A 26,400-nucleotide genomic window follows, 5' to 3' on the forward strand; every position below is an offset into this window, starting at 1 on the left:
GGGTGGGGTGGGAGGCTGGGAGGAGGGCTGGGAGGGAAATGGAGCCGAAGGAGGAGAGGGGGGCCGGGAGCCTGCTGGTTTTGCTTGTCCTTGTCTGTTTTCCCTTCGGGTGGGGGGCCTCGGGCAGGTGAGGCTCAGGAAGACTTCCTCCGGAGCCGTCTGGTGGACGGAGGAATCTTCCAACGCGCACTTCCTCTTGGCTTGCTCCATAATGCAGAACACCCGCAGGAAGGGAGGAGGCGGCTGTGGCGACAGGAGGCAGCAGGGGGTGGAAAGAGGAAGGGTCTTTGGGGTTGTCACAAAGCCCTGCTGCTCCCAAACCACCCCTCAAGAAGTTAGTCCTAAGGAATTCAGCCATCTGCCATCTCAGGGAAAGGGATGCTGGCTAGGAATGGTGCCAGAAGGCAGAGGCTCCAGGAGGGTCCCTGGCTTTCTGTGCGACCCTGGGCACATGGCTGCTCCCCTCTCTGTGAAATGAGAGGCGGGAGGAGCTGATCCCCAAGGTCCCTTCCAGCTCAGACGTCTCTTGCTTTATGAAATCCACGTGAATGTCGCAGCAGCGCTGAGTGAGACTCCCCCCGAAAGAGAGAACGCAGGAAGATGGGCGCCATCAGAGGTGTGCTCCCTCCAATGCCCAGGCGTGCGATCACCCTTGCCCAGCTCAGGTCATCGCCGGGCAGGTGGTAATGGACCATTCCTTGGTGCTCATCCTCCAGGACGCTGCCTGCATGAAGGAGAGACCGTGTCCCTGTGAGGGCCGGGAGGGAGGGCCAGGGCAGGGTGGCCTGCGCCCCCGGAATCGTAGCCCTCGCCCCAGGGGTCGGGGATGGACAGACGCACAGATGCCATCCGTGTGGCGCCACACACCTGGGAAGGTCAGGTCCACGAATGCCTTGAATTCCTCCAGGGCCTCCTGCTGCCCTTCGCTCCGGATCTTGGCCCGTAGGGAGTAGCCGCTGCCAAACTTGCTTTTGAGGTGCTGGGGGCTGCCCAGGCACTTGAACTGGCCCTGCACCATGATGGCCAGCCGGGTGCACAGGGCCTCACAACTCCTCCATGCTGGGGAGAGGGGCAGAGGCCTCATGTAGCCACAGGGGATGCTGATGCCCCCCTCCGGGTCGGAAGCTGGGCACACGGGCACGTGCTGGCGCCCAGATCAGGCTGTTCCTGATTCCCAGGCTCAGGGTGTGGCCCACATGGCAGAGTCTGGGGACTCTCCTCACAGAGTCTTTGCCCGCTGCCAACAGGTCTTCTGTCCACCCAGCTCCTCCCAGCCCAGCCCACCCAGAGCCCTCGTCCTGGCTCCTCCACTGACCCACAGAGACCCTGGCTCTACCTGTGGGAGGTGATGACGATGGCCTTGCCGGACTCACGGGCCCTCACCACGGTGTCCCAGAGCAGGCGCCGGGCCACAGGGTCCATGCCAGTGGACGGCTCGTCCAGGAAGATGACCGCAGGCTCTCCCAGCAGGGCAATGCCAGCGCTCAGCTTCCGCTTGTTGCCGCCACTGGGGCGGAGGGGACAGTTGGGTGACTGGCAATCACAAGTCTCCAGCAGTGCGATCCTCCCCTCTTCCAACTTCTCTATGAAGAAAGTGTTCCACACCTCCTGGTGGGGTCTTCATTGACGTGGCCGACCCCTTCCCCAGTGCTGCGCTGTGACTGTGCTGTCCACTAGGCCGGGATCAATCCAGAGTGAGCACATGGTCCAAGACTCTCCTTGGAGGGTCTCTATGGGTACTCGGGGTGAGGGCATAGGGCCATTTTAGCTAACTTTTTTTTTTTTCTTTTTAGAGTCACACCTGTGGCATAAGGAGGTTCCCAGGCTAGGGGTCTAATCGGAGCTACAGCTGCCGGCCTACACCACAGCCACAGCCACACAGGATCTGAGCCGCGTCTGCGTCTGCCACCTACACCACAGCTCATGGCAACGCCAGATCCTTAACCCACTGATCGAGGTCAGGGATAGAACCTGCAACCTCATGGTTCCTAGTCGGATTCGCTTCTGCTGAACCATGATGGGAACTCCTAGCTAGTCTTTTTTTAAAAAAATGATCTTTTATTGTTGGTTTCTTTTTTAAAGTTGATTTATGGTTGATTTACAATGTTGTATTAATTTCTTTTGTACAACAAGGTGATTATATATATTCTTTTTAATATTATTTTCCATTATGGTTTATCACAGGATATTGAATCTAGTTCCCTGTGCTCTATAGTAGGACCTTGTTGTTTATCCATCCGACATATAATGGTTTGCATTTGCTAATCCCTGACTCCCAATCCTTGCCTCCCCAACTCCCTCCCCTTTGGCAACCACAAGTCTCTTCTCTATGTCTGTGACTCTGCTTTTATTTTATAGGTAAGTTGCTTTCGTGTCATTTTTTCTATGTAAAATTTTTCCAATTTTAATTTTTTTTTTAGTTTTATTAGAACACACACACACACACACTCACACACACACACAATGCTAGGCCAGTTTCTGCTGTCCAGCAAAGTGACGCAGTCACGAATATACACATTGTTATGTACACACATATACACATCCTTTTTCACATGCTATTTTCCATCGTGTTCTATCACAGGTGACAGTCCCCTGGGCTGCACGCGGGGACCTTAGCACTTATCCATTCTAAATGGACCAGTTTGCCTCTCCTCACTCCAGACTCCCAGTGGATCTCACTCCCTCCCCCGTCCCCCTGGCAACCACAGGTTTGTTCTCCGTGTCTGTGAGTCTGTTTCTGATTTGTGGATACATTCGTTTGTGCCACATTTTAGACTCCACATATGGGTGATGTTATATGGTACGTGTCTTTCTCTGACTTTCTTCACATGGTATGAGATTCTCTAGGTCCATCTGTGTTGCTGCAAACGGCATTATTTCGTTCTTCTTCAGTTTTTTTTTTTTCATTTTTTTTTAAATCTTTTTAGGACCACACCTGAGACATATGGACATTCCCAGGCCAGGGGTCACATCGGAGCGGCAGCTGCCAGCCACAGCCACAGCCACAGCAATGCCAGATCTGAGCTGCATCTGTGATGTACACTGCAGCTGTGGCAATGCCGGATCCCTAACCCACTGAGTGAGGGCAGGGATCGACCCCACATCTTCATGGATCCTAGTCAGGTTCTTACCCGCTGAGCCACAACAGGAACTCCTTTTTTTTTCCATTTTTTAAATTAAAGCATAGTTGATTTTTATTTTATTTTATTTTATTTTTTTCACTTTTGGCTGCCCCTCAGCATATGGAGCTCCCAGGCCAGGGATCAGATCTGAGCTGCGGTCATGACCTAAGTCACAGCTGTGGCATCACTGGATCCTTAACCCACTGTGCACGGGCTGGGGATGGAACCTACCTCCCAGCACTCCCAAAACACCACCAATCCTGCTGAGCTACAGCGGGAGCTCCTAATGATGGCCATTCTGACCGGGGCAAGGCGGTACCTCATTGCAGTTTTGATTTGCATTTCTCTAATAATTAGTAGCTAACTTTTTTTAAACAAACACATAGCATTTGCAACTTAGAAGGCACTGTTCTAAACTTCCAAGTTTTTTTCGTGTGTGTTTTTACGGCTGCACCTGAGGCATATGGAGGTTCCCAGGCTAGGGGTCGAATCAGAGCTGCAGCTGCCGGCCTCCACCACAGCCACAGCAACTTGTGACTGGAGCCGTGTCTGTGACCTACACCACAGCTCATGGCAACATCGGATCCTTAACCCACTGAGAAAGAATAGGGTTTGAACCTGTGTCCTCATGGATGCTAGTCAGATTCGTTTTCACTGAGCCATGATGGAAATTCCTAAGCTTCGAAATGTTCACTCATTTAACCATCAAAAGATGCACGGAAACTCGAAAACATGCATGAAACTGAAGCCAAGAGAGAGGGAAGAGACAAGGTGACATCATCCGACCCTTGGGCACCTCTGACTTCCCAGTCCCAGGAGTGGGGTGCTGCTTCCCACCTCCAGGGGGCGCTGTCCACAACTCGAGGGGAGCTCTGGGATGTGTGACCTTTTTTGTTTAAGCTCACTGGAGTTGGGTTAGGATCACTGGCAACCTAAGACTGAGGAATCCCCCAGGCTCTTCAAGAGCTCAGATGTCTCAGACAGCAGGATAAGGTCATGTGTGCTTGAAATGCAAGTCTACCAACAAGCAGAGACCACCTGGGAAGCAGCAGGGAGAATTACGTGTGAGGTGCATCTGCCCGTCCTCAGCCACATAACTGCCCAGGGCCCTGCCCAGGGCCAAGGGGAAGCGGTGCCTTGGGGCAGCCCCGGCCACTGACCCAATCTTTCCTTCAGGGGAGGAGAGAGGCACATCCCCTGAAATCCATGTAGTGGCACAGACCACATGACTACCGCAGGCCCGGAGCTGATGGGCCTTGCCCTATACCAGCCCTAAACCGTGGCACTGAGAAGAGCAGGGCACATCTTATGACTGGAGGGAGAAGGGCTGAGGGGGCCCCCAGTCTCACCTGCAGGTCCTCACCCGCTTGTTGGCGTACGTGTACAAGAGCAAGTCACCAAGAATTTGGTCCACGCAGGCACCAATGTGGCGCTCGGGGATGCCCCGCAGCCAGGCGTGCATGACCAGAGTCTCCTGGTCAGGTGGTCCAGCAGCGCATCAAACTAGGGACAGTAGCCGATCCGCTGCCGCACCTGGGGTTGGAATACAGCCCAAGGGGGAGGCGTGTTGGAAGGAAAGCTGCCGCCTGGGCAGCGGCTAGACACCTAGCTAGGCCCTGCCTCTGCCTGTGCACATCCACCCATGCCACGTGAACAGACATGTGCTGTGGGGTGCGTGGGCCATCCGGGGCATTTGGCTGTCAGGATGCCGTGCTTGCTGGGGGCATCCAGGCTGATTCTGGAGAGCTCGTGGGGGGCTGGAGCCCTTACTTCCTACCTGCCTGGGAGGGACCTCGGCGCCCAGTGCTCTCTGCCTCTTGCCACCTTCCAAGTATATGGTCAACAGAAGACACTTCATTTTTCCCCCTTTAAACATATTTTCTAGGAGTTCCCATCGTGGTGTGGCGGAAATGAATCCAACTAGGAACCGTGAGGTTGCGGGTTTGATCCCTGGCCTTGCTCAGTGGGTTAAGAATCTGGCGTGGCTGTGGCCGTGGTGTAGACCAGCAGCTGTAGCTCCAATTGGACCCCTAGACTGGGAACCTCCATATACCACGGGTGCGGCCCTAAAAAGCAAAGCAAAACCAAACCAAACCCAAGACCATATTTTCTATTAGACATGTAACCCATGAATAGATTTTCTGTGTAAGGTTGCTGGAATCTCTTGCCCTGTGGCCAGGCAGGGGCGCACCTCTAGACTTTCACATGGGCCGTGTGCTCCCCACAGGGGACCCAGTAGGTTATTTTTGCCAGACACCATCGTCCTGCAACTTGTTTTTTTTTTTTTTTTTGTCTTTCTGCCTTTTCTAGGGCCGCTCTCTGGGCATATGGAGATTCCCAGGCTAGGGGTCTAATCGGAGCCATAGCCACTGGCCTACACCAGAGCTACAGCAACGTGGGATCCGAGCCGCGTCTGCAACCTACACCACAGCTCACAGCAATGCCAGATCCTTAACCCACTGAACAAGGCCAGGGATCGAACCCACAACCTCTTGGTTCCTAGTCGGATTTGTTAACCGCTGCACCACAAACTCCAACTTGCTTTTTTTAACACTGTGTCTTAAAGATCTTCCTTGGTTAGTAAATACAAATCTATTTTCACTCTGTTTAGTGGCTACTTAAGTCATCCAGGGAATGTTTCTAGATTTGACTTGGCCATTTACATAAAAAATTCAGGCATAGGAGTTCCCTGACGGCCTAGCGGTTCAAGGATCCAGTGTTGTCACCGCTGTGGCGCAGGTTTGATCCCTCGCTCAGGACTTCTGCATGCCATGGGTGCATCCAAAATAAATAAACAAATAAAAATAAAAACCAGGCACATATGCGATATCTCCAGGTTTTTGCTGTGATGAACTTGCAGCAAACCACCGATGTGTACCCGTGTTCAGGTGCTGCCCTGGAGGAGATGATGACCAGAGGTACGATGCCAATTTGGAAAGATAACCCATGTCCTCCCCTCCCCTGTCCCCCTCCCTCTGAAGCAGCTGGGCAGCTTTGGGCTCCACCACCTGGGGGTGACAGGCTGTGATGGGATGTACCTGGAGTGTCTGCCTAGGGAAGAACGTTTGCAGGGTCATCACACAACAAAGGTGGGCCTTTGCCTTCCCAGGCTGGGGCCTCCCCTGGAGATAGCTGTCCCCAGGCCAGAGGGAACTGCTGAGAACACCACCACAGGTGACTTCAGTGAAGATGCTTCAAATTACTTCACTATTAAGTATGGAGATTTCTGACTGCCTTTATCAAGTGATTTTAACCTATTGTTTCTTCTAGTTCTAGTTTGCTAATTTTTTTTTCTTTTTAGAGCTGCACCTGGGGCATATGGAGGTTCCCAGGCTAGGGGTCGAATTGGAGCTACAGCTGCCGGCCTATGCCACGGCACAGCAATGTGGGATCCAAGCTGTGTCTGCGACCTACACCTCAGCTCACAGCAACACTGGATCCCCTGACCCAATGAGCAAGGCCAGGGATCGAACCTGCATCTATATTCACACTAGTTGGACTGGTTTCTGCTGTGCTATCACAGGAAATCCTGAAGTTTTTTTTTTTTTTTTGTCTTTTTGCTATTTCTTTGGGCCACTTCTGCGGCATATGGAGGTTCCCAGGCCAGGGGTCCAATCGGAGCTGTAGCCACTGGCCTACGCCAGAGCCACAGCAACGCGGGATCCGAGCCGCGTCTGCAACCTACACCACAGCTCACGGCAACGCCGGATCCTTAACCCACTGAGCAAGGGCAGGGACCGAACCCGCAACCTCATGGTTCCTAGTCGGATTCGTTAACCACTGCGCCACGACGGGAGCTCCCTGAAGTTTTTTTTAATTATAGTTGATTTACCATACTGTATTAGTTTCAGTTTCAATTGCTACACCATAGTTTCAATTGCTATGATACAACATAGCAATTCAGTATTTTTATAGATTATATGCCATTTGTTACAAAATAATGGCTGTATTTCTCTGTCCTGTACAATATGTTTATTGCTTTTTAATTTTATTTATTTTTCTTTTTAGAGCCGAACTTGCAGCATATGGAAGTTCCCAGGCTGGGGTCAAATCGGAGCTGCAGCTGCCAGCCTACACCACAGCCCCAGGCACAGTGGATCCAAGCCGGATCTGAGACCTATGCTGCAGCTTATGGCAACAATGGATCTTTAGCCCACTGAGTGAAGGCAGGGATCAAACCCACATCCTCATGGATGCTAGTTGGGTTCTTAACCCGCTGAGCCACAACAGGAACTCCTGCTTACTTATTTTATCTGTAGTCGTTTGTAACTCCTAGTCCCGTCCCTCTCTTGCCCCCCCACTTCCCTCTCCCCACTGGTAGCCACAGGTTTGTTCTCTATGTCTGTGAGTCTGTTTCTGTTTTGCTATGTACATTTGTTTGTCTTATATTTTATTTTTTTATTTTTTTGTCTTTTTGCTATTTCATGGGCCGCTCCCACGGCATATGGAGGTTCCCAGGCTAGGGGTCCAATCAGAGCTGTAGCCACCGGCCTACGCCAGAGCCACAGCAACGCGGGATCCGAGCCGTGTCTGCAACCTACACCACAGCTCACGGCAACGCCGGATCGTTAACCCACTGAGCAAGGGCAGGGATCGAACCCACAACCTCATGGTTCCTAGTTGGGTTCGTTAACCACTGCGCCACGATGGGAACTCCCTGTCTTATATTTTAGATTCTACATATAAGTGATAACATACATCATTTGCTTTTCTCTGACTTATTTCACTAAGCATGATACCTTCCATGTCCATCCATGTTGTTACAAATGGCAGAATTTCTTTTTTATTTTTTTGACTGAGTAGTATTCCACTGTACACATGTACCACATCTTCTTTATCCACTCATCTGTTGATGGACAGTTAGGTTGCCTCCATGTCTTGGCTATTGCAGATAGTGCTGCATGTATCTTTTCGGGTTTTAGTTTTCTTTGAATATATACTCGTAAGTAGAATTGCTGGATCATACTGAAATTCTGTTTTTAGGTTTTTGGGTTTTTTTGGTTCTTTTTAGGGCCACACCCATGGCCTATGTAGGTTCCCAGGCTAGGCCTTGAATTGGAGCTGTAGCCACTGGCCTACATCACAGGTCACAGCAATGTGGGATCCGAGTCTCATCTGCGACCTACACCACAGCTCCCGACAATGCCAGATCCTTAACCCACTGAGCGAGGCCAGGGATCAAACCTATGTTCTCATGGATCCTCATCAGATTTGTTTTTGCTGAGCCACAATGGGAACTCCTGTTTTCAGTTTTTTGAGGAACTTCCATACTGCTCTCCATAGTGCTGCACCCGTTTTCACTCCCACCAACAGTGCACTACAACAGCGCACGAGAGCTCCCCTTTGTCCATATGCTCACCAGCGCTTGTTATTTGTAGTTTTCTTTTGTCTTTTTGTTTTTGTTTTTTTTAGGGTCATACCCGTGGCATATGGAGGTTCCCAGGCTAGGAGTCCAATTGCAGCTGTAGCTGCTGGCCTACACCACAGCCACAACCACATGGGATCTGAGTTGTGTCTGTGGCCTACACCACAGCTCATGGTAATGCTAGATCCTTAACCCACTGAGCGAGGCCAGGGATCGAACCTGCGTCCTCATGGATGCTAGTCAGATTCATTCCCACTGAGCCATGATGGGAACTCCCATTATTTGTAGACTTTTTGATGACAAAAAAAAATGAGGTGGGAGTTCCCACGTGGCTCAGTGGTTAACGAATTCAACTAGGAACCATGAGGTTGCAGGTTCGATCCCTGGCCTTGCTCAGTGGGTTAAGGATCCGGCGTTGCTGTGAGCTGTGGTGTAGGTCGCAGATGCGGCTCGGATCCCGCGTTGCTGTGGCTCTGGCATAGGCCGGCGGCTACAGCTCCGATTAGACCCCTAGCCTGGGAACCTCCATATGCTGCGGGAGTGGCCCAAGAAAACGGCAAAAGACAAAAAAATAAAGTAAAATAAAAAAAATAAACTCTTCATAAAAAAAAAAAGTGAGGTGTGAGGCGATATCCAATCGTTGCTTTGAATTGCATTTCCCTGATGAATAGCGATGCTGAGTATCTTCTCACGTGCCTGCTGGCCGCCTGCATGTCTTCTGTCCATTTCAATGGGGCTGCTTGTTTTTTTTGATATTGAGTTGTATAAGCTGTTTACGTAGTTTCGGACATTAAACCCTTATGAAGTCACATCACTGGCAAATATTTCCTCCGGTGCAGTAGGCTGTCTTTTCATTTTATTGATGGCTGTCTTTGCTGTACGAAAGCTTTTAGGTTTAAGTAGGTCCCATTTGTTTATTTTTATTTATTTATTTATTTAAAAAATTGTTCTAGGGTTGTAGCCATGGCATATAGAGGTTCCCAGGCTAGGGGTCGAATCAGAGCTGTAGCCGCCGGCCCACACCACAGCCACAGCAACGCGGGATCTGAGCCGCCTCTGCGACCTACACCACGGCTCACGGCAATGCCAGATCCTTAACCCACGGAGCAAGGCCAGGGATCAGAACCTGCAGCCTCATGGTTTCTAGGCGGATTCGTTAACCACTGAGCCACGATGGGAACTCCGTGATTTTTTTTTTTTTTTAATTTTAGCAAAGTGTCTGGAGAAAAAACAGAACAGAGCTGGAGGAACCAAGCTCCCTGACTTCAGACCATACCACAAAGTTACAGTAATCAAACATGATACTGGCACACACATGGAACCAGACACACAGACCTATGGAACAGAGTAGCGAGTGCAGAAAATAACCCCTCACGTGAGATCAATTGCTCTGCAACAAAGGAGGCAAGAATATACAGTGAGGAAAAGACGACCTCTTCAATAAGTGGTGCTGAGAAAACCGAACAACTACGCGTAAAGGAATGGAATCAGAGCATTTTCAGATGCCACCTACTATGTATAAGATAGATAAACACAAGGTCCTACTGCGTAGCACAGCCAACTCCATTCAGCACCTTGTGATAAACCACAGTGGAAAAGACTATGAAAGAGACGATATATATGCATGTGCACATATCTATCTCCATGCGTTCACACGAGTCACTTTGCTGGACACCAGAAACTAACACACTGCTGAGAATCAACCATACTTCAATAAAACGGAAAAAAATGAGAATATCTTCTCACACTATGTACAAAAATAAACTCAGAATGTACGAAAGACCTCAATGTAAGACCCGAAACCATAAAACATCTAGAAAAAAAAAAGAGAGAGAGAGAACACTCTAAGCCATAGCAGTATCTTTTGGGGATCTGTCTCCTAAGGCAAGGCAAACAAAAGCAAAAATAAACACATGCGGGAGTTCCCTTCGTGGCTCAGCGGTTAACAAACCCAACAAGGATCCATGAGGCTGCTGGTCTCACTCCGTGGGTTAACATGAGCTGTGGTGTGGGTCACAGACTCGGCTCGGATCCTCCGTTGCTGTGGCTCTGGCGTAGGCCAGTGGCTACAGCTCCAATACAACCCCTGGCCTGGGAACCTCCATATGCCAAGGGTGTGGCCCTGGAAAGGCAAAAAAAGATCAAAAAAAAAATCATGAGTGGGTACTGAGTTTTGGGGGTTTTATTTTGGGCCACATCCACAGCATGTAGAAGTTCCCGGGTCAGTGACTGAACCCACGCCCCAACAATGACCCAAGCTGCGGCAGTGACAATGCCGGATCTTTAGCCTGCCGCACCGCAAGAGAACTCCCATAATTTTAAAATAACAAAAAAATTTAGGGAGTTCCTTTTGCGGCTCAGCAGGTTAAGAACCTGACCAGTATCCATGAGGATGCGGATTCGATACCTGGCCTCACTTGGCAGGTTAAGGATCCACTATTGCCGCAAGCTGCAGTGTAGGTCTCAGATCTGGCTCAGATCTACTGTGTCTGTGGCATAGGCTGGTGACTGTGGCTCCGATTTGACCCCTAGTCTGGGATCTTCCATGTACCAAAGGTGCAGCCCTAAATAGGGAATAAAATAAAAATAACAAAAAAAATTTTAAATTAATAGAAAATGTTTCACAGGCAGGAGAGACTTATACTGGTTATGACTGTTCACCCAAGCTATGCTCCCCAGAAGGGGATGGAGAGTGAAAATGAAGCGTGTGGATTCTGGAACTAGCCTGTGTTGGTTCTACTGCTTTCTCTCTAAGTTTTACTTTGCTTATGGACAGTAGAGCCGATCAGATAAACTTCTGGACGCCAGCAGGGTTCAGGCTGCAGGACTTTACGTCTCCATGTGATGGGTCTATACACCTGTCATTGACTCCACTGCGTACTGACCACACGTCGGTCATTACATGTGCCTCACTGCCTGGCAACAGCTTGTTCACATGAGCACGTGCTCCTTGCAGGTGAGGATCCCTGGGCCTCGCACAATTGTTGGCATATACTAGGCATTCAAAAGCTGTTTCATTAAGCTGGTGCCAATAACTGAGGTAGAGTCCGAGAAAGAGGTCACGTTTGAGGGATACATATTCCATCTGAGTTTATAATGGGCGATGTTTGTGCAAGGCTGGGTCTGCAGGTTTAAAACACAGGACTGGGCTTGGGCTGAGGACGCGGCGACTTGGAGACATCAGCAAACAGAAGATAATGGGAGTCTGCAGGTGAATGAGGCGGTGGGACAGTGTGTGCATAGTGAGAAGGCAGAGGGCTGATGCTGCAGCCCCGAGGAACAGCACAAGCTGAGGGGCGAGATGAAGAGGCTCTGCCAAAGGAGCCCAGGACCGAGCATCAGACAGAGGGAACACTGAAGAAGTCAACAAAGGGAGCCTAGAACTTGCAGAAGGGAAGGTCTGCACTAAGAAACGCTGCAAGGGAACCCTCCTGCACTGCTGGTGGGAATGGAAACTGGTACAGCCACCATGGAGAACAGTTTGGAGATACCTTAGAAATCTATACATAGAACTTCCATATGACCCCACAATCCCACTCTTGGGCATCTATCTGGACAAAACTCTACTTAAAAGAGACACATGCACCCACATGTTCATTGCAGCACTATTCACAATAGCCAGGACATGGAAACAACCCCAATGTCCATAAACAGATGATTGGATTCGGAAGATGGGGTCTATATACACAATGGAATACTACTCAGTCATAAAAACGAATGACATAATGCCATTTGCAGCAACATGGATGGAACTAGAGACTCTCATACTGAGTGAAATGAGCCAGAAAGACAAAGACAAATACCACATGATATCACTTATAACTGGAATCTAATATCCAGCACAAATGAACATCTCCTCAGAAAAGAAAATCATGGACGTGGAGAAGAGACTTGTGGCTGCCCGGTGGGAGGGGGAGGGAGTGGGAGGGATCGGGAGCTTGGGCTTATCAGACACAACTTAGAGTAGATTTACAAGGAGATCCTGCTGAGTAGCATGGAGAACTATATCCAGATACTCATGTTGCAACAGAACAAAAGGTGGGGGAAAAAATGTAATTGTAATGTATACATGTAAGGATAACCTGACTCCCTTGCTGTACTGTGGGAAAATAAAAAAAAGTATAAAAAAAAAAGTTAAAATTCTAAGAGTAGTTTTAATAGGTAACAGGTATTTTTTTGATAAAATAATATCCCAAAGTTCTAGCGCATATGTTGAATAAATGAAAGAGACTTTGATGAGCTTAAAAAAAAAAAAGAAAAAAGAAACGCTGCAGAGGGGTTCCTGCTGTGGTGCAACAGGGGGGACGGCATCTTGGGGGCGCTGGCACGCAGGTGTGATCCCTGGCCGGGCACAGTGGGTTAACAATCCGGCCGGCCTTGCTGCCGCTGTGGCTTCGGTGGCAACAGCAGCTCAGATCGGATCCCTGGCCCAGAAAGGTCATATGCCACAGGGCGGCCAAAAAAGAGAAAGAGATGAAAAAGAAATAAAAGAACTGCTGCCGGGAAGGCGAGGAAGGTAAGACTGAGTTCGGAAGCGCCTCGGCCCAGCCGTGTGCAGGGGTGGAGAGAAGGGGGCCGGGGAGCACACACTCAGGGCTGTTTGGGAGGGAGCGGCGTGGACTGCGGTTGCTGACCTGACGTCTTGAGTGGTACCTTGGACAGCAGTAGACGCGCGCACTCACACCCCCAGGGAGCACAAGGAGCAGGGGCGGGGAAGGAAGAGGTTGGGGTGTATGGGGACAGCTGATGGTTTTGGGGGTGCATGGGGTTTCAGGGCCATTCCAAGAAGTGTTTTGTTCTGTTTTTTAGCCACAGCTGTGGCGGCATGTGGACGTTCCCGGGCCAAGGATCGAACCCATGCCACAGCAGCAACCCAGGCTGCTGCAATGACAGCACTGGGTCCTTAGCCCGCCGTGCTACAAGAGAAGTCTCCCAGGCAGTGTTGAGTAAGCAGGTCGATGTGTGATCTGGTGTCCAGAGAAGAGGTGTAGCTCTGGGTTTGGGAGTCAGACGTCAACAATACCTGGAATTTTCAAAGGTCAGCTCCACTCTGGTCCCCGCTCCCGAACCCTGGGTAACACCCAGGGGCGTGTCAGTGCCTCCTCTTCCGGAGACACCCATACCATCCCCCCAGGTTCATGCCTCTCTGGCCCCAGGGCTCGGCCCACCGTGTCCAAGTGAGAGCTGACACTGAGGCCCTTGACAGAGGCGTCCCCAGAGGTGACAGGCTCGGCCCCGGTCAGCAGTTTGAAAATGGAAGTCTTCCCTGCTCCATGGAGGCGGAAGCACGCCTCTGCTTGAACAGTGAGGGACACGGGTTCACAGCCAGGGTGGGCGCCTCATTGCCGTAGCCCTGAGGCCACAAGACAGGAGACACACAGCCAGGAGCCCGCGGTCAGTGGGCTGGAGCTGCCCAGTGCCTGTCGCACAGCAGCTCTGAGTCGAGGAGCTGCCCTCGGCCTGGGGCTCCAACGCGCCATCCCCTCCCAGCGGCTACTCTCGGCAGGGCTCGGGAGGTTTCCTCGCCTCCCGCCCCTGCAAACGGAGAACCAGTTCCCTAAGATGAGCGGCGTCCCTTCTGTCTTTGAAGCCAAGGAAACCCCTTCGACGCTGCCTAAGCTGATCTGGACGGCGTTTCCTAAGCTCCAGTATCTACAGGGAAACAACTCCTCCTTTCTCTGTCACTCTGTCTCTGTCTATAAATACAAGTGTCTGGAGTTCCTGTCGTGGCGCAGTGGTTAACGAATCCGACTAGGAACCATGAGGTTGCGGGTTTGGTCCCTGGCCTTGCTCAGTGGATTAACGATCCGGCGTTGCCGTGAGCTGTGGTGTAGGTTGCAGACGTGGCTTGGATCCTGCGTTGCTGTGGCTCTGGTGTAGGCCGGTGGCTACGGCTCCGATTGGACCCCTAGCCTGGGAACCTCCATATGCCAAGGGTGTGGCCCAAGAAATGCCAAAAAGACAAAAAAAAAAAAAATACAAGTGTCTGCACACCTGCAGGGTCTCTGAACACCGTCCCGCCGGGGCTCTCAGGTACGCTGACCAGGCTTAGTCTATTGATTCCCTCACCTCGGCTCCTCTAAAAACTGTCTTCTAGATTCAGGAGAGGCTCCACCATGTCCGCCCTTCAAGGCTTCTTGGGGTTCACGGCTCTGGGGCCCCTCCCATCCCAGGGCTTCCTGTCTCACAGGAGACCCCGGGAGAGGCAACGAGGGCCAAGGGGCGAACTTGCGTCTTTGGGCCCGTGAACCAAGGAGCTCAGGCGGGATTAGTTCCCCGAGGTCTGAAACCTCTTTCGGAGTTTCTCTCCACCAAAACTCACCCCAGGAGAGCAGTTCCCCCTTATCCGCAGAGAGAAGGTCCAAGACCCCCAGTGGGTGCCTTAAACCATGGACAGCACCAGACCTACGCACACTACCTTATCTCCTGTGTGTATGTGCCTATGACGAAGTTTAATTAATCAATCCCCCCCCCCACACCCATGGCACACGGAAATTCCTGGGCCAGGGATCGCAGCTGAGCTGCAGCTGTGACCTGTAGCTTCGGCAGTGCCAGGTCGTTAACCCACTACACCAGGCTGGGGGTCGAACCTGCACAGCCACAGAGACAATGCCAGATCCCTAACCCACTGTGCCGCCGTGGGAATTCCGACAAAGTTTAGGTTATAAATTAGGCACAGTAAGAGAATGTCCAAATTGCCAGTATCACTGCCTTTGGGCTCTGGGCTCATTGTTAAATAAAATCAAGGTCACTTGAACATAAGTGCTTTGATATTATGATAGTTGATCGGATAATTGAGCCAGCAACTAAGTGACTAAAGGGTGGATAAGCTGAACAAAGTGACAGAGGGGACAGCTCAAGATTTCATCACACTGCTCAGCACAGTACACAATTTACAACTTAGGAGCTGAGGGAGTTCCCATTGCGGTGCTGCAGAAACTAGGAACCATGAGGTTGCGGGTTCGATTCCTGGCCTCACTCCGCGGGTGAAGGATCCCGCGTTGCCGTGAGCTGTGGTGTAAGTCGAAGACGTGGCTCAGATTGTGCACTGCTGTGGCTGTGGCAGAGGCCAGCAGCTGTAGCTGCAATTTGATGCCTAGCCCGGGAACCTCCATATGCCGAGGATGCGGCCCTAAAAAGCAAAAACAAACAAACAAGAAAACAAAACCAAAAAAAGTATGAGCTGGTATTTCTGGAGTTTTTCATTTACTTTTTTTGGAGCATGGCTGGTCGCAGGTAACTGAAACCTCAGAAGGCAAACCTGCTGATAAGCGGGTACTATTGTTTTCCAAGCCGGTGGGCAGATCCCGGAGCCCTTGGCAGCTGCTTCCTCATGCGAAGGGCCCCACGAGTAACGAGTAACGGCCTTTCTTTTTTAAGCCACCTAGGGGTTTACCTTGGATACTTCTTTAAGGACCAGGGGGTTTTTCTTACACGGTTTTTCTGAATAAGCCCCCATCATTTTTGCCTCCTCTTCCACATCTGATCTCTAGGCATGGACTCGGCGCTCTGCAAAGCCACCTGCTTTCCCAAGACAAAGGACGGCAGGTGTGAGTGCTTCTGCAAGGGTCGGAGGGAGAGATCAAGGGGACCCCAGCGACTGGGTCCCCCTGGGAAGGCCTTGAAGGTGCCCTGGCAGCGCTCAGCTCCCGTATGACATCCCCTGCCCCTGTCCTCAGGGGCGGCCACAGGCAGGATTGAAGGCTTGTGGGAACGACCATGCTGTGGTGGACCAGGACGTGTCACACGGCATTGGATTTTTAAGGACAATTAAAAGACGTGAAGCCTAGAGGTGTCAAGCTATTGCAAATCCCACTTTCTACAGAGTTTTGGTCAGGGCGGTCGGAGGTGGGAGCGCTTTGCTTCGGGAAGATGTTCAAGAGCTGGCACCACAGACCCTTCTCCTATCCGGCTCCTGAAGGACCGAGGGGAGGAGGTCTTCCATGGTGACTCGTTTCAGGAATCTAGAGTCTTTTTTTTTTGTCTTTTTGTCTTTTTGCCATTTCTTGGGCCGCTCCCGTGGCATATGGAGGTTCCCAGGCTAGGGGTCCAATCGGAGCCGTAGCCACCAGCCTACGCCAGAGCCACAGCAACGCAGGATCCAAGCTGCGTCTGCGACCTACACCACAGCTCACGGCAACGCCTGATCCTTAACCCACTGAGCAAGGCCAGGGACCGAACCCGCAACCTCATGGTTCCTAGTCGGATTCGTTAACCACGGAGCCACGACGGGAACTCCTTTTTTTTTTTTTTTTTTTTTTGTCTTAGAGTCTTGTTTCTCCTCAGCTGACCTGGCCCACATGCCTCGCCTTTCTCCCATCGGGTCCCCGGGGTCCTGGGGACAGCCGTCTCCTCTCTGCCCTGAGGGTGGGTTAGAAGGTCTCCAGGCCCCTGCAGACTGCAGGAAGGAAGCTGTGCAGCTGCCCTTGACCTGTCCTCAGAGACTTACACTTGGACCCACTCACCACGTGTGCTCCCTGTGGAAGCCACAGAACCTGGCTTCCAGTTCCCGCAGGCCACTGGTTTCAAGGAGGCGAAGCGGGATGCGGACACAGGTCCTGAGAGGGTGAGGGCGGTCAGGCGCCAGCCCGTCCCGAGGGGCTCGCAGGCGTAGATGTTCTCGGACCACGTACCCCTCTACTACCGCGGGAGAAACAAGGGCCATCCAACTTTAGGTGACTTTGCAAGCTTCTCCTCATGCTTTACACACATTAGGTAACTTCCTCGTACAACCCTGTCTCGTGTGAGGTGCCCGCAGCGGTCAGACTCGGCGAAAGGAAGAGGAGGGCTGGCTGCCTGGGGCTGGCGTGGGGACATGGGGAGGCAGCCACGGGTTCACTTTCTATCTTGCAAGATGATGGTGGTGATGGGTGTGCGACAGTGTGAATCCACCTAATGCCACTGAACTGTACACTTTCTTTTTTTGTCTTTTTTTAAGGGCTGCACTCCCGGCACATGGAAGTTGCCAGGCTAGGGGTCCAATGGGAGCTGTAGCTGCCGGCCTGGACCACGGCCACAGTAATGCAGGATCCGAGCCGCGTCTTCGACCTACACCACAGCTCACGGCAATGCCGGATCCTTAACCCATGGAGCAAGGCCAGGGATTGAACCTGCAACCTCATGGTTCCTAGTGGGGATTGTTACTGGTGAGCCACGACGGACACTCCTGAACGCTTTAAAGTGGTCAAAATGGTAAGAGAAATTTTATCGCAGTTTAAGGAAAAAACTTTTTTTTTTGTCTTTTTGTTATTTCTTGGGCCGCTCCCGCGGCATATGGAGGTTCCCAGGCTAGGGGTCGAATCGGAGCTGTAGGCTCCGGCCTACGCCAGAGCCACAGCAACGCAGAATCCGAGCCGCGTCTGCAACCTACACCACAGCTCACGGCAACGCTGGATTGTTAACCCACTGAGCAAGGGCAGGGACCGAACCCGCAACCTCATGGTTCCTAGTCGGATTCGTTAACCACTGCGCCACGACGGGAACTCTGGAAAAAACTAATTTTAAAAGATGTTCGAAAGGAGGTGGACAAACTGGGGCTCTCCCGTGTGGCTGGTAAAATGCAAAACGGGGCAGCTGCCGTGGTAAATAGTTTGGTGTTTCCTCAAAAAGCTAAACATCGAGTCACTGTGAGACCAGCGCACCCACTCCTAGCTGGACACCCGAGAGCGCTGAAAATAGCTTCACACAAAAACCCGTATGTCAATGTCCACAACAGAGTTATTCCTAAAAGTCAAAACCCAGACGGAGGCAGCCAGATTCCACGTCCACGAACCGTCCAGAATGGGCTAATCCACAGAGACAGGAAGGAGCTTATTGGTTGTCAGGGGCTTCGAGGAAAAGGGACTTGGGAGTGACTGTTGATGGACAGAGTATCTCTTTTGGGGGGGGATGAAGACATTCTGGAATTAGATGGTGGCCGTGGTTGGACAACCTTGGGGATCTACCCAAACCCAGCTAATTGTACACCTTAAAAGGGTGAATTACAGCTCAATGAAAAATGGAATGAACAAATTCTATCTGTGATACTCACAAACTTGAGTGCACTCAGTCTGGTTCAGGCTCTTGGCACTGCAAAACTTGCGTAGTTCAAAGTTATAACATAAGTTGGAGAAAGCCATGCCCAGGCAGTGGCCTGGAAGCCGTAGGAACGTGTGGTCCAAGGACTCTGAGACGACCGTGTAGCCTAGATCTGTGAGGGGAGAGAGAAAAAAAAAAAAATCACTAACTCTTCTTTCAGGAAGAAGAGGGCACTCCCCCAGCAACTCCCCGGACCCGCTGTTTATCCTATTCAAAGGATCTGTCACCTCTCTCTGTTGCTCTATCTGCCACTGCAGGTCACACTCCCGGGCCCGAGACCAGAAATCGAGTTCCCCCTGATGCCCAGTGCACCCTCTGCCTCTGAGGCCACCCAACCTCCACGCCTGAAGGAGTTTTCTTTTGCAGTGCTTCTTGAACCTGTCATTTTGCTTTTATTTCAATTATTTATGCAGATAAAGGAGACAGAGCTTGGTGCACTTGGGAAATCGAGAGCGTGGCTGCAAAGTTCCCGTCGTGGCGCAGCAGAGACCAAACGGACTAGGAACCATGAGGATGTGGGTTTGACCCCTGGCCTTGCTCAGGGAATCAGGGATCTGTGTTGCCATGAGCTGTGAAGTCCTCCTGGAGATGCATGCCTGGGTCACCGACACTTTCTCTGCCGAAAAGAGCCTCGTCAGGCCTCGGGCAGACACACACTTTTTTTCGGGCTGCACCTGTGGCACGTGGGGGTTCTCGGGCCAGGGACCGAACCCATGCCACAGCAGTAACAACCCAGGGTGAGGCCCTTAACTTCTAGGCCACCAGGGAAGGCCCAGACATACGCTTTTGTGGGCACGACTTCTGTGGCTGCTGGCAGGAGCGTGAACGCTGCGTGATGTGTAGGCACGACAGTCCTCACCTTTTTCACTTGTGACGGTGACGAGAACAAGGGAGCCAGTGCTCGAGACAGTGAGCGTGACGATGAGCTCAGCACAGGCGCTCCCCGGGTAGTCGAAGCAGAAGCTGCTCAGGCAGATGGAGGGGATGGGAGCCCAGGCACAAAGCATTAGCATCAAGGTAACAGCCAGGACGCTTTCCTGCTGTATAAATGCCTCTTCCGTGTAGCACAAAAACACCACCTTGGGGGAAAGGGGGAGAATTAGGAGACATCTGTCTTAAGCACTGGAGACATCTGTCTTAAGCACTAGAGAAAGGATAGGATCATTTTAAGTTTAAAATCAGGTAGGAGTTCCTGCTGTGACGCAGTGGAAACAAATCCGACCAGGAACCATGAGGTTGCGGGTTCGAGCTCTGGCCTCGCTCAGAGGGTTAAGGATCCAGCGTTGCTGTGGCTGTGGCGTAGGCTGGCAGCTGTAGCTCTGATTGGATCCCAGCCTGGGAACTTCCGTATGCCTTGGGTGCGGCCCTAAAAATAAAAATAAAATAAAATAAAATCAGTTAAATAATGTGTTAGCAGTACTCCACAGGCAGCTCCCTCCACTTGCTTGTCCAGCAGTGCAGAGATAGCTGGCTCTGCCCCCGGCAGCCAGTGCAGGGAGGTCAGGGGCTCAGAGACATCTATAAAACACATAGGCGGGAAAAAGGAAGACGTGCGTGACCTGTTCTTCGCAAATGAAGCAGGGACCCTGGAGCCGCACGGCTCAGTCACCACCCAAGACTTGCCCCCTCAGTACCCTGGGAGCGATTTCTGCACTAGAAACCCGTGTCCCCAGGGCACTGTCTTTTATCAGCTTGTCACAGCAGTTCTGGGGAAGCCACAGCTAAGAGACCCTAAAGCAGGCCCCTCTGCGCCTCCTGATGCTGGAGCAATAAAGGTGCTTTCACATCCCGGGTTGCCAATCGGGGATGGAGCTGCCTGCCAGGTTTCGGCTTGAGTTCTGCTTCTTTGCGGGGGGCCCAGGGCCAGCCCCCCGCCCCACCGCCCCCCGCCCACCCCATGCGGTGCAGGGGAAGGGCCCCAGCACCACGCAGCTCATCAGCAGCAGCAGAGTGGCAACGAGGAAGGACAGGAGGTCCCAAAGTAGCGCGGAGAGCCAGAATGTAGCCACGTACAGGCCACCGATGAACCGGACCTGCTGGAGGCGCCTCTCTTTGACCGTCAAGATGGAAACAGAGCTGGACAGGAAAGCCATTCCAAAGAGCAAGGTGAGGACGAGGACATGTCCTTTAGGGCCCCTGCAAAAGGTAGGATATGAGGCAGGAGGGAGCCCTTTAGGTAGAACTGTTCACAGCAAGCGCTGCCTAAAACAACAATTTGCCATTAAAACAAGAAGCCAAAGAAGCAGGAGGCGGTGGAGTGGGGAGAGGGGAGGTGGAGGAGGGGGGAGAGCGGAGGCGGTGGGCGCGGGGGAGGGGGGAAGAGCGGAGGTGGGGGGAGAGCGGAGGCGGTGGGGGGGGGCGGAGGGGCTGGGGGGGGAGAGCGGAGGCGGGGGGGAGAGCGGAGGGGGCTGGGGGGGAGAGCGGAGGCGGGGGGGGGCAGAACGGAGGCGGGGGAGGGGGGAGAGCGGAGGCGGGGGGGGGGGGAGAGCGGAGGCGGAGGAGGGGGGAGAGCGGAGGTAGCGGAGGTGGGGGGGGGGGGGAGAGCGCGGAGGTGGCGGGGAGCGGAGGCGGAGGAGGAGGGAGGGAGTGCGGAGGCGGCGGGGGCTGCGCGTACTCATACAGGGTGTTCGCCGGTGTGTCCGTGTGGGGCCCGTCTCGGAAGCCCCGGCCCCGGCCAGCAGCTTGAGGAGGCTGTTGTCCAGCAGGGCCCGCGCCGCGGCGGGGGTAGCGGTCCGCCTGGTGGTTGAACAGCGCCGTCGCGGTCGATCGTGGGCTTCCCCAGGTCTTCGAAGGAAGCTGCCGCTGAGTAGTTCTGGTCGAAGACCTCAGGCTCCTCCTCTGACTTCTTCAGAAGGAATCCTTCCCGGGAACCTGGAAGGCACAGGCCGCCCGGGCGCCCCACCCCGGCCCGGCGGCCCGCCTTTGGTCTCCCCCAGATCCCTGCTCCTTCTGGGCATCCGTCGCCGCACCCACCCGCACCCACGCCCGGAGGTGGGCGCCTCCTGACCTGACCATGCCCTCAGGTCCACCCACACGGCCGCCTCCTGCCCGAGCCCCAGGGCCCTGTGGCCTCAAGCACGTTTTCCTTTCATTGCCTGAAGCAGCAGAAAACGAAGCCTCGCCATCTTTTGAGTGTCCTTGGTTGCTGTCTACGCTCCTCCTGTTCAAGGTCAAAGCCCCACCACCTCTGCCCCGCCTGGGCGGCTTCATGGAGCTCTGGCCTCCCCTCTGGCCCCTCGGGGCTTGTGTGAAGGCCACGTCCCATCATTTCGCACCCTACCCCGCGGCCTTCAGCGTCCGACTGCTGTGCAAGCTCAGCTTCCCATGTGCAAGCTCTAGCCAGGCCTGAAGACTCGCTGCTCCCACGCTCAGCAAGGCTCTTCTTGTGGTTTGGGATTGTCATGGAGTTGCACTCCGCTGCTGTGGGTCACTTGCTATTCATGCCTTAGGCTCTGAACTCTGGGGCATCCTCTGTCGCCCCAAGGCTAAGGTATGTCTGTGTGACCACCATTCATTGTTCCTGCACAGTGTAACTACTCTCAGGCAGCCATATGCTCTCGGGCTAGGAGGTCCCTAAGGCCTGGTAGCATTATTGTTCAACTCCTCACTGCCAGCAAACAGTGCCAAGTAAAATATATGACCCACCTAGAACTCTGGAATTTTTAGCTCGGGAAGGGGCCTTCAATCAGCACCACCGCCGCCGCCGCAGGGGTGCCATCAGCGAACTGTACCACCGGCTGAAAGTTACTGAGTGTTACACTGAGCGAAGGCCTTGACAGGCACTCCCTCGTGGGATCCTCCAGTGACGACGGGGGCAAGGGGTGTTATTCTCTCCATTTTGCAGATGAGGAAACCAAGGCTTGCAAAGGTTGGCCACTACAGTCCCAACCCGTTTGCTAGCCCGTAGTCTGCATTTGATCTCTTTACTTAAAAAAAAAAAAGTCCTTAACAATTTTAAGTAAAAATAACACATGAATATAATTTAAAAAATCAAATAATTATACAGAACTCATAATGAGAAATGGCAGTGCCAAGGCCTGCCATTCACGCTCCCTGGTACCTGCTCACCAGAGGCAACCCCTCTGAAATGTTTTAGCTGGTGTTTCTCCAGCCTGCTGAGTGCCCCATGTCTCTGCCGACATCCTCCCACAGCAGTGAAGACTGTTCTCTCATGACTCCCTTCACCCCCATGGCCTCCCCCCACCCCGCCCCCGGAGTTGTGTCATAAATTTGGTTTAATCAATAGGCGGTTTTGACAGTACTACGAAAAGTAAAATTTATTCCCAGCTGAACCAACTGGTATACCACGACATATTTCTTTTTTGTATACTTTTCCACCTCTGGAACCACTGGCTCCTTTTCTCATTTGCTTCGTTTTCTTTGCATCGGTCACCACGTAGTCCACACGCTCCCTTGATAGAAGTGTAAACCTCCTTTCCATACAGTCAAACATACGAGACAACTTACCAGTTTCATTTTTGGACATGCTTTAGCCCCCAGAAAGACACAACTTGGTCTCAATTCTACGAAGTCCATTCTTGCTGCCATTTGGGTTTTGAAAGACGTTTTTCTGAGACGTCAGGGAGCATCACGTGGCTGCACCACGAGGAGTGCCTCCTGCCCTGTTCTCCTGGGCCTGGTACGTACTTCGCAGCTTCGGAGGAATCTGCTTCTCAGCCTTACGCATGTCTGCAAAATGTCCTGAAAGCTCAGGACCCAGCCTGGAATTCGGAGAAATAAAGAGTGGAACCACAGTTTGACCATATGGTCTCAGGCTCAGCTCCCATGGGATGCGTCCCACGTCTGCGGTGAAGGTGAGGAACGAGAAGCTGATTATAATGATCACCAGAGGCGCCAGGATCTGAATCGACAGCGTCGTCATCCAAGAAAAAGTAGCCCTTTTCAAGAACATGGCGTAGAGCTGCTGGCAGAGAAGACCGAACTGCCGTAGAAAGAAAGGGGGACAACCCTTACCCTGGTCGTAGGTGGAAGCTGGCTTCTGTCCACCTGCATATTCTCTCTCGGAGTATGTCTGACATTTTGATGATGGTCAAAATTGCTTCAGATTAAAAGTCTCTGACCCAATTATTTGATTCACATTTAATGGCAGAAGGAGGCACAGATTGGAAGGAGCCTGGAAGAATGAGCCTAAACAGACACCAAATGGAAACACGATGCAATTGCTTTTTACCTACCAGACTGGCAAAAAATTAAGTCGGTGAAGGTAGAGGAGAAATGCCATGGCTGGCACTTTAAGCTGGTACAGCTGTTTTGGAAAACGAATTAGCTGAATCAATAAAAATTAGATATGTACGTGGCCTTTAACCTAGAAATTTCACTTTCAGGAAAGTACCCTTTAGACCACGTGTATGGGCAACGCAGGACATGCACAAACGTGTCCCTGAGGCAGTGACAGTGACAGTCAGCGTGCGTGGTGTACCCGGAGATCCCAAGTGCCGGTGCTGAGCCTAGAGGCGGGGACTATGCTGTCGCTCAGCCTTTCTGCGGCACCGCACTAGCTGGGATGGGCAGGGGGCCTTCAAGCCTCAGGTGCCAGTGTTCCTTGTTCCCCAAACACCCAAAAATCCATGAAAGTCTCTAGCAAGCACCCCCCCACCCCCCCAAGTTTCCCCCGGTTGACGTGATGGAGGCTCCATTCCCCGCAAGCAGAAGGCCCTGCCATCGACCTGTCTGAGGGGGTGCTCTGAGAAATACCTCCTGGGAAGTTTCCAGGGCTCTTTCCACAAGCAAAGCTAGGCCTGAGAGATCCATCCTGGAGGTTGGAGGAGAGCCTGCTACACAGGACAGGGGCCGGCCTAGGTGACTGCAAGACTCTTTCCAACTCAGAGGCTCCATGGACGGCAGCTTCCCCCCCATGTGGGATTCAAGACTATGAAACAGTGAGATTAATCTCTTTCCTGACCCACAAACACCAGTCTCTATTATTTTGCAGCATACCTCAGAGATAGCTCCATCAAGACTACTATACAAAATGCACATCAGTATTCTTTTTCAGCATTAAAAGAATGTTACAGGTTGTCCGCGTATTTCATAAGGATATGGTTTTGAAAATTTAAATTCCAGGTGGGTGATTTAAAAAAAAAATAAAGATTAAACATGCTTTCTGGCCAGCGGATGTAACGCTTTTACTCTTTCCTCTCCCTGGTGAAAGGAATGGCTCAGGGCCTTTCCCATCATCCTGACACCTCCCTCCATTAAGCTGATCCTGGCCAGAAAACACCAGCCTCTGCCCTTAAACTGGAACGAAGAGCACGTGACTGCTGAAACCCAGCAGAGCCCATCTTTTACGCCCACAATCTGCACATTTTTTTCGTAACCCCCTATTAAAGGCTGATACACACTTTTTAATGGAATATTATTATGATTCCAAGAATGCAATAAAAATCTGCTTTCTGGCATGCACTGGAAATGTTTGCTTACCCCAGTGTTTGGTTGGATGGGCACAGACTAACTTGAGAAGAGCCTTGAATGAAGATGTTTATTTTAATTCTTTTTTGTTGTTGTTGTTGTTGTCTTTTTGCCATTTCTTGGGCTGCTCCCGCAGCACACGGAGGTTCCCAGGCTAGAGGTGGAATCGGAGCCATAGCCACCAGCCTACACCACAACCAGCAATGAGGGATCCAAGCCACGTCTGCAACCTACACCACAGCTCATGGCAACGCCAGATCCTGAACCCACTGAGCAAGGCCAGGAGTCGAACCCGCAACCTTGTGGTTCCTAGTCGGATTCGTTAACCACTGCACCACGACAGGAACTCCGTGAAGACGTTTAATTCTGTTCTCAGGAACTCTGCTGGCCAGCAGGTGAGAATGGGAGGAAGGAAGCTTGATGACTTGCATATCTAGACTAGAATCTACCATCTGACTAACCCTAAACCAAACAAAAAATACAAAAAAAAAAAATTCTCAAAATCATAACATCTCATCTGATTTGGATCTAAAAAATGAAAGTCACGTAATATTTGAAAAATAAATGTTAGGACAAGAATAATGAGGGAAAAAAGAGCTTCATTAAGACTATATACTGTTGGAGTTCCCATTGTGGGGCAGTGGTTAACGAATCCGACTAGGAACCATGAGGTTATGGGTTCGATCCCTGACCTTGCTCAGTGGGTTAAGGATCCAGCGTTGCCGTGGTTCCTTTAAATTCCTTTAAATTCCAGGTGGATGATTAAAAAAATAAATAAATATTAAACATACTTTCTGGCCAGCGGATATAATGCTTGTAGGTTGCAGACGTGGCTTGGATCTGACATTGCTGTGGCTGTGGTGTAGGTCGCCAGCTGCAGCTCTGATTAGACCCCTAGCTTGGGAACCTCCATATGCCATGGGTTTGGCCCTAAAAAGCAAAAAAAAAAAAGATCATATACTGCTAGCAAGTACATACTGGCTAGGAATAGGCACTTAGAACTGAATTAACTGACCAATAGCTTCTGCAAATAACTGAGGCAACATTAGCATAAACAGATTTCATTGTTTTCCTTAAAAGATAACACACATAAATTAAAACAGAAATAAAATATCACTTAATTCTACTTTATGAGCAAAACTGTAGATTATAAACTGCAGCACTGCTGATACTCCAGGGCAGGGGTTGGTAAACTATGGTGAGTGGGCCAAATCCAGCCCAAGGACTTGTCTTTGTATGGCTCAGAGCTCAGAAAGGATTTTATGGTCTTTTTTTTTCTTTTTTTTTTAAGGGGCATACCTGTGGCATATGGAGGTTCCCAGGCTAGGGGTCAAATCGGAGCTAACAACTGCCTCCTTACTCCACAGCCACAGCAATGCGGGATTTGAGCCGCGTCTGCCACCTACA

The 26,400-nt window shown here is 51.7% G+C and overlaps 2 protein-coding genes across 5 annotated transcripts; both read right to left on the bottom strand.

Moving 5' to 3' along the window:
- Nucleotides 1-500: 500 nt before the first annotated feature.
- LOC125127594 (phospholipid-transporting ATPase ABCA3-like) lies at nucleotides 501-1,569 on the bottom strand. The gene is made up of 3 exons (XM_047780851.1): nucleotides 1,337-1,569; nucleotides 868-1,059; nucleotides 501-724 (listed from the first exon to the last, which is right to left on the bottom strand). The coding sequence occupies exons 2-3, from the start codon at nucleotides 1,016-1,018 to the stop codon at nucleotides 516-518; spliced, it is 360 nt and encodes a 119-aa protein (XP_047636807.1). The 5' UTR covers nucleotides 1,019-1,059; nucleotides 1,337-1,569; the 3' UTR covers nucleotides 501-515.
- Nucleotides 1,570-3,747: 2,178 nt separating this feature from the next.
- On the bottom strand, nucleotides 3,748-21,731 carry LOC125127592 (ATP-binding cassette sub-family A member 17-like). Of its 4 annotated transcripts, none has more exons than XM_047780849.1 (5): nucleotides 21,179-21,731; nucleotides 20,598-20,700; nucleotides 19,424-19,643; nucleotides 18,518-18,676; nucleotides 3,748-4,655 (listed from the first exon to the last, which is right to left on the bottom strand). In XM_047780849.1, exons 2-5 carry the CDS (start codon nucleotides 20,655-20,657, stop codon nucleotides 4,621-4,623), a joined length of 474 nt encoding a protein of 157 aa, XP_047636805.1. In that variant the 5' UTR covers nucleotides 20,658-20,700; nucleotides 21,179-21,731; the 3' UTR covers nucleotides 3,748-4,620. The 4 variants fall into 4 exon arrangements, 3 of the variants coding, with proteins under 3 accessions (XP_047636805.1, XP_047636804.1, XP_047636806.1); XM_047780848.1 differs by having other exon boundaries at nucleotides 21,185-21,730; XM_047780850.1 differs by lacking the exon at nucleotides 3,748-4,655 and adding an exon at nucleotides 13,346-13,510 and having other exon boundaries at nucleotides 21,185-21,728.
- Nucleotides 21,732-26,400: the final 4,669 nt, after the last annotated feature.

This window comes from Phacochoerus africanus, chromosome 5, assembly GCF_016906955.1.
Source record: "Phacochoerus africanus isolate WHEZ1 chromosome 5, ROS_Pafr_v1, whole genome shotgun sequence".
NCBI lineage: Eukaryota > Metazoa > Chordata > Mammalia > Artiodactyla > Suidae > Phacochoerus > Phacochoerus africanus.

What these genes read in the sequence shown, in the direction of transcription:
- LOC125127594 (XM_047780851.1), bottom strand. Translation starts at nt 1,018, where the DNA reads ATGGTGCAGGGCCAGTTCAAGTGCCTGGGCAGCCCCCAGCACCTCAAA. An exon ending in CGTGGACCTGACCTTCCCAG is followed by an intron (nt 725 to 867) that starts GTGTGTGGCGCC and finishes TCCTTCATGCAG; the next exon opens with GCAGCGTCCTGGAGGATGAG.
- LOC125127592 (XM_047780849.1), bottom strand. Translation starts at nt 20,657, where the DNA reads ATGGCTTTCCTGTCCAGCTCTGTTTCCATCTTGACGGTCAAAGAGAGG. An exon ending in CACCGTCACAAGTGAAAAAG is followed by an intron (nt 18,677 to 19,423) that starts GTGAGGACTGTC and finishes CTCCCCTCACAG; the next exon opens with ATCTAGGCTACACGGTCGTC. An exon ending in GACTGAGTGCACTCAAGTTT is followed by an intron (nt 4,656 to 18,517) that starts GTGAGTATCACA and finishes TTCCAACCCCAG; the next exon opens with GTGCGGCAGCGGATCGGCTA.